General features: G+C 41.0%; 1 protein-coding gene across 1 annotated transcript in view; it reads right to left on the reverse strand.

Moving 5' to 3' along the window:
* Nucleotides 1-12,456, reverse strand: part of CUBN (cubilin) — a 145,067-nt gene that overhangs the window by 83,927 nt on the left and 48,684 nt on the right. Inside the window, exon 26 of the mRNA XM_039569420.1 lies at nt 3,359-3,518. Coding sequence (XP_039425354.1) covers nt 3,359-3,518 — 160 coding nt within the window. The remainder of the gene's footprint in view (nt 1-3,358; nt 3,519-12,456) is intronic.

A 12,456-nucleotide genomic window follows, 5' to 3' on the forward strand; every position in this document is an offset into this window, starting at 1 on the left:
TATGCAAGAGAGCAAAAATTCAAGTGAGATACTGTTTTGGGTTTTTTCTGCTTTTTGATTTATTAATATCAGAGCCTGTTCATCCTTAGACTTAATTTGACAGAAAGACACTGAAAAGGAATAGTCATTTTTGGAAACTGAACAAATGGCAATTTGTCAAAGGTTACACAAGAAATCAACAACAGGGATATGATTCAGGCTTAGAAAATGTGGACCTCAGCTCCTTTGCTGACCTGCAGTGTGATATTCTCTTCAGCAATCCTAATGGATGCGTGACAAATGTTTGCAGTGAATGGCTTCTGCACCTTCATCTAACCTCTGTTTCTGTAGTGCTTCTCTGAAGAACTATCAAACCATTTAACATTTGACCTGACACATACACTGACAATGTGAAATGGAAAGCAGAATAGTGGGTGCAAATTTGGACAATGCTGAGAAGAGACAATTAAATTTATAAGCTCTATTGACAGTCAAGCAGACAAATGAGTGAGCTCCCAATGAAAGGCAGATGTATATATAAAGCAGTGAGCCCCTACATGCACATTGCTTAATAAGGTAAGTGATGGGTCCAGGGACATATATTTATGTGTCTTCTCAGATATGACAGTTGTCACTGGTGTAATTTTGCACTGAGAGACCTTTGCCCTCTTGGCCTCCTGAATTTTTTTCAAGGAAAGCAATTTGATTGGCATTGCATCATTGCAATATCCAGACTGTTACCACAAGTTTGTTCTTTCTCAAAGGGCCAATATATGCCCCCATATATATTTGCTTATATTAAGCTTCCTAAAACAGAGTGAAAGTAGAATAAGAACCTTGCAGATTCAAGTTTTCCACTGGTAAATAATCCTCTTAAGGCCTTGACTGCTGAAGAAAACATTAGTGATTTAGCCAAATCAATTCTAAATCCATCCTCATCAATGAAAGCCCCTTAGATGAACAATGTTATTTCAGAACCACAATAGTTTTTAAATTTACTTATCTGCACTAGAGCTTTCTATCCAAGTTAAAATTACATAGGACACTTTTAAGCATAAATAACAGCATTCTCCTAAGATCAGTTACTAATTCTGTCTTTGTGAAAGCCTACAGGTTTTCAAAGAAATCACTTTTTAGAGTGGGTTTCCTGAACAGCTGGAAAGATCAGATGCAAATGTTTTAAATCAAAACAGTTTTGTTTCATTTGTGGCAGGAGGGGCTACTCAAATCAGCTATCAGTGAGGTAAGCTTTTGTCTTTTTTTGACCACCTCACAACTGTGAAAAAGCTTCTGGGAAGAGTGTCTGAAGCAAACTGTATTAGGCACATGGCAAATATGAGTGCTGCTCTCTTTACCATCAAAATACATGAATGTCCTTAATATATATCTCATAGAGGCTTCACAACTGCCAGTTAAGGAGCACATGGACAGCCTGAGAAATAGTTCACAGCAGCTTGAACTCTAGAGCACACATTTGTCACTTGAGCAGAAATAAAAGCTCTTCTCTCAGCAATATATGTAGCTCTGTTATTTTCTTGTCAGGTGAGATGTTACCAGATCTGGGTGTAGATTTCCCTAGGGATTTTCCCTCAGGGAAGAAACATCCAAATGCTTCACTCTGAAATACCCAACTCAAAGGCTGCATCTCCTGATTAGTTCCCCTAGACAAGGAGACTTTTTCCAGTGAATTTTTTTAATGTACTTGAAAGATTTTCAGAAGGGAGAGGTAAATATAGTACCCTGACCACTAATTTTATCCACTCTAGGGCAACAGACAATGTAGCCACCAAGAGTAAGAGGAATAGCTGCATTTGTGCATGACACCAATGGAGAAAAAAAGAGGAAATTTCTGTAAGGAACAAAAATATGACAACTGTGGTCAGCTCTGGAGGAGCTTGCACTCATGTTGCAAGCTGTCAGAAGTCACAGCTGTGATGTTCTGAGCCAGCAATGACATTCCCTAAGAGCCAGGCCTATCTGATCCCAGAGATCCTGGTCTGCTGCTTAGACAGTCCCACATTAGCAGTCTGGGCCCTGTGCGGCATTAGGGTGGAGTTTAGTGTCCAGGAATTAACAGAAGGGCAGTGCCATCTGACAGAACTGAATGTCAGTGCAAAAAAGGGCTGCAGAGGGGTGGGAAAGGAGGGAAAGCACAAGAGTGTTTACCATGCAGGCGGATTCTGGAAAGCTTTCAGAGCTTTAGAAAAGCAAGTTAACCCAGCACCATGGCTACTGTATGGAACTGATGTCATCTGGCTGTGCATAAAAGCCTCCACTTTTTCTTCTTTTGTGCAGCTCCAGACTGACGTCACCCCAAAGCACAAGAAGGTACCTTTGTGCTGCAGCCCTTCCCCTGCTGGCTCCTGCTACACATCCCACTCCTTGCGTGTGTCCCTCCCCTACCCAGAAACGCTCCTGCATTCACCCTGCTGAATGCAAGGCACCTCTGTGCAGCCAGCAGAGCCAGCAAGCTCCAGCTGTCCGTGGTGGGTGCAAGGAGCTTCCATTCAAACCATGTGCAGCATGCCTTACACCTCAGCAACCCACAAGGGTGACTCTGCAGCCCACTTAGCTGCTTCACGATGCTGTCAAACCTGAATGCTGCAGGCTGATTAGACAGACAGGGCAACTGGGGCAATTTAATTATTCTCAAGGTTGGAACCCCTTTGATGGGATGTACAATGGCACACAATTTAATCTTGTTAAATAAGCAGAGTAAAAATATTACATTTGTAGCCTTACTTAGGAAGAAACTGCAAACATAGTTTGCAGCTGTACAATCATTAAGAGATTTGTTTATAGTTGGTGTGCATGCTTGCCTGTTTAATAAGGCCTGTGACAGTTTTCATGACATTCAAGAACAAGAGAACAAACACCCAAAGCACATCCTGGCCAATGTTATTTCACGCAGAGAAATGGGACGGGGGCAGCTGGAAGTGGACACTACTGAAGAAAACAAGTACCACTAAATTAAACTAGAGAGAAGCCTGCACAGAAAACAGAAGTCTACAGAAGTGGGAAAAACTGAGGGCTGAATGTTCCCATTAGAAAGCCCAAGTCACTTGTAGTTACCCATAAGAGTATCTATCTCCTGTTCAGTACAGAAATTCTGGATACGCCCCTCATCCCTGTGCCTACTCCTGGAAATGAAAGCATATTTCACTGACAGCTCTCAGTCTGCAATCAGCTGATCTTTGATGGTGTCCATGTGCAGAAACATCCACTGGGAAAGTATGTGAAGAATTACAAGGAAATGCAGTGGATTTAGAGCTGTAATGGGTTATTTCTATTTAGATAACATAGAATGCCATAAGCTGGGAGTCCATTACCCATACGGGGAAGGAAACCTACTTTCCCAGAGGAAACCTGGCTAACTTACCGTTACTATGCCATAGCATCTGGAACCCACTTCTAGCATTCAGTCCATCAGAGTAAAACTCCACATGAAGGCTGGCCCCTGTAGTGCTCCCTGCAAGTGGAAGAGACTGTCCACAGAAAGTGCCTATCAGGGTGGATTGTGCATCAGGCCCATCATAGAGCTGAAATGAAATAAAAAAAAATGCTAGTGAGTAAAAAGAAGCTCCCCAATTTAGCAGCTCCCCAGTTCTTAATGTTTTGTAAAGGCTGAGAAAAAGAAAGCAGTGACACTTCTCCCACTGGCCACCCTTGCACAGCAATATGAGCCTGTGGACTGTGGAAAGATTTGGGTAAAATAATGAGTAAATAAAATGCCACTATGTCTTTAAACCTGGCTGCACACTGTGTGCAGTAGGAAGGGTTTGCTGTTTCTGTTTTGGTGTGTATTGGGGGTTGCTGGGGAAGAAGATAAAGGGCAAGTGGCAATGAACTGAAATAGAAAGAAAAAGAGGACGTCATGGGTCTGATTTGCCCATGCATCTAAGGTGCTCAGTGCCTCCAAACCCCTTGGTGACATCTCTGTTTACATCTTCATCTCTTTAAGACTGCACTCAGGTGATATGAGGACTGCCTGGGCTTCTGATGGAGAAAACCATCACAATGGCCTCCCAAATTAGTGAGGACAAACTGAAAACCAGAAGTAAATCTTCAAAAACACAAGGGAATTCCCTATCTGTTTATTTGTGGTTTCATAATCTCATGCTAGAGTCTTGCTTTGGAGGAAAACTGGACTGAGCCACGCTTCTGAATTTTATTTCCTTGTTATACTCTACGTGCTGGTATTTTGACAATCAGTGTGTTGTCAGATGTAGCCAGCCTGAAAATCTTTCTGTTCTCCAAATACAGATGAGAAATCCTCCATTCCACACTTAAAACATTGCCACTCTTAAAAAAACCCTAAATCCACCAAACAATCAAAACAACAAAATGCTAGGGAAATATTTCTGTATTTAAATATTTAAATGATGTCTGAAGGTAGTCATATACTCACAGGTAAATGAAAACACTTAATACATATTTTGATGGGTGATAGTAGATGCTTAGAGCTTTTAATCTTCTTTACATTTGTTGTCTCCAGACAGGTTTAAATGGTCTTTCAAATTCTAGTTTTGTAACTTTTTTCAAATCCAGCAAATCACACTGAACATACTCTGTGTTCTCACCAAATACCCCATGCCTCAGTGTCATTTTTCAGGTGTGAGGAATGTAATTTTTGCTAAGCTAGTAAAAATAAGATATTTTAGTTAAATTGCCTTTGATTTACAATATCAGATTGCTGGTTATTTTCAAGGTATTACTTGCTTTATTATTTCTACCTTGGTTACTATGATTCTTAAAGTTTAGAAAAACAGCAACCCTGGTCCTTTATTATCACTTTGCGACAGTTCATCTGACCTTCTGAATCACAAAGCATATCTTCCTAGCACAACCCAGCAAATTACTGGCACAGAAACCATGTCTGAACGTTCTCATTGTGCATTTTTGGCATGCTTCCTTTCAGAATTTCAACAAAAACTTTTCTCTGTTCTGAAGCCATCACCATAAAATTCTCTCCATGCAAAGAATAAAATCTATGATCTCTAGAAAGACAGCAAAGGTTTATTTATCTTTGCTCTCTATTCAAATGTCTTTTCCAAGTATCTTTGATTCCACTAAGAATTCTGCTACATTCAGTACTCTGTAACTCATACTATGGAAGTAGGACATTACAACAGATATTGATTAACCATGCTAGCTAATAACTTTTGCACACATTTTCTGGCGGACTCACATATGGGAATAAGTAATTAAACCCTCAGCCTTTCTGTTTAAGATGCTTGTCTTGCAGAATCTTCAGAAATCTTGTTATTCATTTAAAACATAGTTGGGTCCAAGAAATCAACTCAAGTGGTTTCAAATCCTCTAGCAGACAGTCCAGTTTAAATGTTTGGGTTTTTTTAATTAAAAAAAAAAAAAAAATTGGAGTTAGTTCTGCCAGAAGTTAGGGGCAAATTGCAGGAATAATTCTATGCTCTAATATTCCATGGCCTATTTCATGACTGGTGACCATGAATCTAATACAATTAAAGGCTCAAAATAAGGTAAGCGTATTGCAACTTGAGAAATATCACTCTATTTGGTATGATTTCTCTTGGTGAAATCAGAAAAGATTAGAAGTTTCTAATTGCAGACACATTGCTGATAGTGATCAGATGTGTTTGAAAATAACACATTCTTTCAAGACATAAGTTCAGTAAAATGAAATAAAGTCAGATCCAATCAGATTTTTTAATAGTATTTCCTTTGACAACTTTGTGGTATATACTACTCATATTTCTGTGGCTTCAAGCCATAGAAATCTTACATCAGAAAAATATGAATGGTGAAGAATGAATCAATGTGGAGATCATGCATCTGTACTCTGAATAGTAGCTAAAACTATGTCAAGATACATATTCACAATCTGCCATTAGCTCTAGTGATTACAAATGAAAACCCATTCTAAAGAACTATGGACTAAGCCATACCTAGAAACTTCCAAATCCAAACAACAACAAAAAAGCTTCATGTGTCTCCTGCAATTTGATTCATCAAGGGAGTATTATTTTTATCTAAGACAGAGAATGCCACATTTGTATGTCATTTCCTCTGAAAACAGTCCATCAGTTTTGCTAGACACAAAGAATGGTTACTATGGCAATCCCTTCATGCCGTGCTACCCTGTGGGTTTGAGTTCAGAGCAGCATTTCGCAGGGAATTTGAGTGCCTGGCCAGCTGTAACTCATTGAGAGAGGCAGAACCACGACTGCTAGAATTACAGCCTGGTTTTTTTGAGCTGTCTCTCATTTCTAAATGAAGGGAACAGCTGTGTGTTTTCACAGGGCATTTTGAACTTCTCAAACCACCTTTTGCTCTCATACAAACACAGGCAAGTGAAACTGAAGTTGAACACAGCTCTCATGAGCCACAATTTCTCTTCTGATCTCTTGAGATAGTGTTTCTTGTGTAAGGTCCTGCTTTGTCAGCTGTGTTATCTTAAACTGCTGCAAATCGAGGTAAGGGTCTTCTGTAGGCTATATGAGGCAAGATACTCCTTATGATTGTGCAAGACAATTGGATTTTGGGACAGTGTATTAGTCAGTCCTGTACCATATTGACTCCAGTAACTGGAGATTTGCCTCCCTTCCAGCTCCCCATTGGGAAGAAAGTGCCTGTTCCCCTTCTGTGTGTATATTGGTTTTGTAATATATTTATTTGCTCAGACCTTTTAGCCTCCACCAGAAAATCCAAGCACTTCATAATGATTTTGGCAGACAATTCAACAGGCAGAACATGCAAACACACGTTCAGATCCTTAGCCTCTCTTTTTTAGCCAAAGCAATTGCCCAGCAGCAAGCAGAACGCTCCATTTCATTGGCCTGCACCCCAGCACTGGGCCCAGGTGGGGCTGTGCTATGTTCAGATGAATTATTTATTAGGCATGGGCTCAATAACTGTTAGAAGAAATTCCTTACCAGGCTGCCTAGGAGCAAGTACATAAGTTGACACGAAGGTAAAAAGGGGAGGTGCCAGCTCTCTAAGGGATGAATCAAGCTGTGTGACTGCCCTGCAGTGAAGTGGCAGCTGAAAACCTTTTGCTGTACATTAGAATGGGGCTGGGAAAGCAGGACTAGGAAAAGCTGCAGGAAGGGTTTGGCTTGGGTAGCTTTCCCAGGGGGGACACCATGGTCACCAGCATTACATTTTGGCTTTTCTGACTCTTCAGCCTGGAAATATGTCACCAACACCAATAATGATGCCCTGGAGGCCACAGCTGTTCACTTCTCTTTGGAAGGGCAAAGCAAAAGGGCATGACCTGTGTCACAGAAAAGCTCATTGCCAGAACTGGAGCCGGGCCTCAGGGGCTGAGCTGACTGGAAAATTAAATTTCTTCCTCTGCTTGGAAGAAATAAAGATCTAGAAAAAGTGGGGTAATAAAGTTTGAATGTGATTTATTCGGACATACTCGAGGTAGGGACAATTTTCTAGCCAAGCGCCTTGTCCAGCTTATTTCGTCTTGCAAAGTGAGCCTTTCAGATTGGCAGTGAGACTCCACCTGTTCAGTTTTTCTGACAGAAAACTGGGGGGGTGGAGGTGGGGGGAGTGTTAGGGCAAAATACCAGTTTTCTCTTTGACAACTTTATTTCTATGAAAAGGCATGGGGTTTCTTTCATCAGGAAAAATATTACAGAGGAAAAGCCCATGCCTAATCAGCTCTGGAAAAAAGCTGCTTGTATACATTGGTCCATCATAACACATAAGCTTGATCAAGAGGTGATAGTCTTCAAAAACAAACTTTCAGTGTTATATGAGGGGAAAATCTATCCTATGAATACCAGCGTTTTAATGTACTGTAAAAAATTCTGTCATCAGATGTCATGAATTCATCATAATAATGAGAAATTATATCAATAATTGTCTCCAACTGAGTCTTGAAACAAACTGTTTGCTGTCAGAAAACCTTTATACAGGGACCAGCAGCAAGAGTCCTGGGCTGTATTTGCAGAACTCAGGAAAGGAGGCGTTGCCTTGGATCAGACCAGCAAAGCTGTGAGTGTCCCACCCATGGTCAGAGCCTCTAGGCTGACACACGCAAATATCGCTTTCCTCTTAGAAGTGGGAAAGCTGATATGGGATTGTTTGGATCTAAACACCAGAGTCACTGATTACAGGTTTCTGAATAGCTCTTCCTGAAAGGAAATGAAAGGAAGGGAAATTTTGGAAAGGAAATTTTCATGGCATTGCAAAAAATATATTACCAGAAAACAAAAAGAAGCAAAAACCAGACAATATAATCCTCATCCAAGCAACAGAATGCACTCCAAAGAGAGATTATTACCATTAATGGTTAAAACAAGAATTAACACAAACAAAAATAATTAATTTCCAAGCAACATACTTCCTTCCAGGACGGATAGAGTGCAAACTTAAGAATGCTCAGGTCTGTCAGCCAGAGGGAAAAACCAAACAAATTAAAGCTCCAGGATGTGGCCCAGTGTGCTAGCTGAGCACCACAATGACATTGTTTCACAGAAACAAAGGCAGCTTAAGACTTTGACAGACTGACTGCATGGAGCCTTGACACTTCTGCACAAACAGGAGAACAAAACAAGGTTATGTTTGTGCTTGGATGATGAGAAAAGCTTGCAACTGCCACTAGAAAAAAGGCCCTCCTAAAGAACTCATTCTAATTAATATTTTAATATGATTATTTAAATATGTTTATGGCCTAGATGACTGTGATAAAAGTCCTTGCTCTGATCACCACAGGCAACTTTCTTGTCTCTGCACACTGACATATTTTCACTAATGAACCATTTTATTCCACAGTACAATGGAATTTGACATCAGGCATCACTTAGACATGTAGGCATACCAGTTAATCTTGCTGGGATTTATCTAGCATTTGGAAATAAATAAATGTCTAGTTTGTTAATAATAAGACTTTTATCTGACTCTATGTTTTGTCTTGTAACCTGAGCCTGAAATACTCAGAGCCCTTTGAAAATTTCAAGCAATGCTGAAGTCCACATTATTGGAATGATATTTTTTAAAACAGTTTCCTCCCTCTTAAATTACCACTTACTTCCTTCTTAAAGATTTTTAACTAGAGTCATATCTGCTCATTCCTGTCTTTCTAGGGAAGGTTTATTTCTTCAAATTATATGAAACCAGTATTTTTCATTAGCGATGAATGAATTATAAGAACGTAAGAAATGCAGGGTGTATCTTTGGATTAAATTTTAAAATTGTTTTAAATATAGGAGTAGGGAATAATTGTTGCTAAAGAGAGGAATGCCTAGGAGACATTCACCTAGTCGGTACATCCCAAGATCTGCACTCAAAACCTTATTTGTTCAGCATGCCATTCTAAATCTCCAAAGCTGTATCGGGAAAGTACCTCCTCCTAATCTGCATGCTGTGGTGGACAGAATCCACATGGGTCCCCAAAGTGTCTCTGCTGACCAAGGGAGTGCCTGGGGATCCACGCCTTTGCGGCAGTGGGATCACGTTCCTGGTGATGTTGCTATTTTGGTAGAGTGCCTGCTTTCCTCAAAGCTCAGAAATTGAGGCGGGTCCTCTGCAGCGAGAATCCACTCATCGTGGAGGGAACAGGACTGCTTTTGAGCTTGGGACAATGTTTCCAAAGTTATTCTTCAGCAGAAAGCTGTTGTTGTAGGAAAAGCTCCTTACAGAGGGAGGGCTGGGCCTAAGGACACAGCAATCGGGGGATGGAGCAGTATGCCTGCTCTGAAAAGCCCAGGGTGGTCTGAGCAGTTTGCAGTGCTGCTGACTGGAGCCCAGGGCTGTGCTACTCCTCCTGTGCTTTGCCAGCCCAGATGAACTGAACTGTAAGTGGAAGGAACATCACACTGACACTATAAGGGACCAGAGAGGGCAGGAAGGGCTCTGGAAGTTCCCCCTTATCTGAGAAAACTTGCATCATGCGTATCTACGGACACTACAGAGAGTTGCGGCTTGGTCTCAGCAAATGGAGACAGAAGAAAAGGGAAATATTCCTGCCTCTTAGGCTTTCAGGCTTGCTTATGGGAACAATGCAGGGGGTGCACACGACCTTCTTCAAAATCCAGTGTGGTTTTTGCTGTGCTGTCTGGGGTCTTCCCTTTGATGAGGGAAAGCTTTGACTGATTTAAATGGATTTTCTCCAGCCACAATGTAATTTTTTTATTGCAACATCTGTGCTGAGTGTGATAACCAGACAGTCTCACAGATAATGGCCAGGCTTTCCAGCAAAATCTGGAATACAGAAGAAGAACCAAGGAAACAAGAATCCAGATGCAGCTAGATGAGTCCCAAATATTCTCTCTCCAACAAGGGGCGTGCACACTACCATCATGTGGTGGTATTTCACAGTCATTTCATTGTACCATGCTTGTTTCTGAAGGAACAGGCTAAGTCACATTGCTGTGAGCTGGCAGGGTATGGAAAACGCCAAGTCCACAAATGTCTGACTCATTTTGAGTCCAAAGAGGAGTCTGTGCTGACTTCACTCGTGCTTCTTGTCATCTGAGGTTTCTGTAGGCACCAGGCAACCCTCACATCCCTACAAATTTAGCTGTTGCGAGGGGTTGAGGGTTTTGTGTGCATTTGTAACCTTTCAAATAGCAAATAGCAAAGCCAAAGTATAATTTGATTCTGGCAATGCAGGCAATTAGAAAAACAAAATATCTGAGCCCTGAGCCAGTCTTGTTTAGGGTGGGCAGCTTTTTGACCTGACACTCTCAGGTCTCTCATTGAAAATCGGTGCATGGGCTAAGATTTGATTGTATACCAATGGTGAAGTCTGACACAGAAATCTGAGGAGAATTGTGACTTTCATTCTTACAGTCTTACACTGAAGGATTTCTAGTGGAGGCCCATAACCCCCTGAAGGAATTCAGGGATGTGCTGGTGTGCTGCCAGCTTGCATGATAATAAGTTACTGGATACCACTGCAGCCTGGCCAGCAGGCTATGATTTGATGTCTGTGTGCAGGACCTGGGTGGGTATATTTCATACATCATCTGCTTCTCCAGCAGTGACATTTTGTAAATCAATGCATGGCCATAAGAAAAGCCATTCCCTGTGCTTGAAGAATTCCTGCAGCACTTTAGAAAGACACACTCATAAATAAAATGTAATAATGGTAATCTCCTAATAAAGTTCAAGCATATTTGCTAATTGTAAGAGGGAGTAAAACTAGAAACAGGGTAAGATATTTTTGTGTTAAGCTAATAAAAAAAGAGGATGACCAGATGAGTGCGAGCGACAATTATCTAATGCAGTATTCCCAGATGGAGAAAAAGGATATTATGGCACATCCCTGGAATGCTACTGTGGTTTAAGAAAGGGGGGAAAAAAAGACATATCCTGTTACCACCAGAAGGAAATGAAACAGTTCGCAGGAGCAGATGCCACATTAATTCCTCTATTCATTTGATAATATTCCTCATATAATCATGCAATGGTATTTTAATCACTTTGAGCCTAATTGCTGAAAGGGTCTGGGCTGCTTAAATACACTGACAGTAAACAAGTAAGGCAGTGCTCTAGTCCAAAGTGGAACTCTGTCCTGGCCTGCAGCAGAAAAAAGGCATTTTTTGTTATCAGACAGTTATTTGCTCTCACAAGATGTTCTTGTGCATTAACCCAATGATAATTCCATCATTGACAGTAGATGCACAGACCAAAGGGGTGAAACTCAGACAGAGAGCTCTAAAGCTTGTCATGCTGCCTGACAAAATTTTGCTATCTGCATATCAGGCTGCTGGCATCCTGCAAAAGGCTGGGCAAGGTCTTCCCTTGTCCTGGTTCTGTCCAGGACAGGGTTAATTTTTTGCAGTAGGTGAGAGGGGGCATGGCCAGGACACATGGGTTATTCTGTACTACCTCACTTCATTGCCAGGGCAGGGGACAGGGCCAGCAAGAAGGGTCTCCTTCTGGCCTGGAAAACCTGGCAGGGGGAGCTGTCTGGTATTGTCTATTATAGTTTGAGCGGTTTTTTTGCCTGTATGAATAATTTCTTCTCTTATACTCTCTGTCATTAATATTGTTGCTCTTATTGTTAATTTTCTTATCTCAACCCTTGACCTTTGCCTTATGTGCCTTCAATTGGAGAGGGAAAGGGGAGCAGCTCATGGCTTTAGTGGAAGTACTAACGTGGAGAATACCATTTCTAAACCACCACATCCCTGTACTTAATAAAAGCAGATGCTAAATAGACTGGACATCAAAGGACAATAGTACTTTCTGAGCAGAAGAACAAAGAGGGAGATTGTCACTGAAAGATAGAATGATTAGTGGTTTTCAAATAATATTTTTCTTATGTAAAGAAGGAATACATTTCAGTTCTACTGCAGGACTCTGATCTTCAGGTCGAAGACATGACATTCTCCTTACTTTGCCTCCCCAGAGATTATGTTCTGCCATACCAAATAAGAAGGTAATTCATCATTAGGGATAGGGAGTTAAATATACGCTTGTTCAGCCAATAATCTGATGAATGTAAAGAATGACATTTTTATGTCATTGTCTGCAATA

This window comes from Corvus cornix, chromosome 2 (genome assembly GCF_000738735.6).
Source record: "Corvus cornix cornix isolate S_Up_H32 chromosome 2, ASM73873v5, whole genome shotgun sequence".
In the NCBI taxonomy this organism is placed as follows: domain Eukaryota; kingdom Metazoa; phylum Chordata; class Aves; order Passeriformes; family Corvidae; genus Corvus; species Corvus cornix.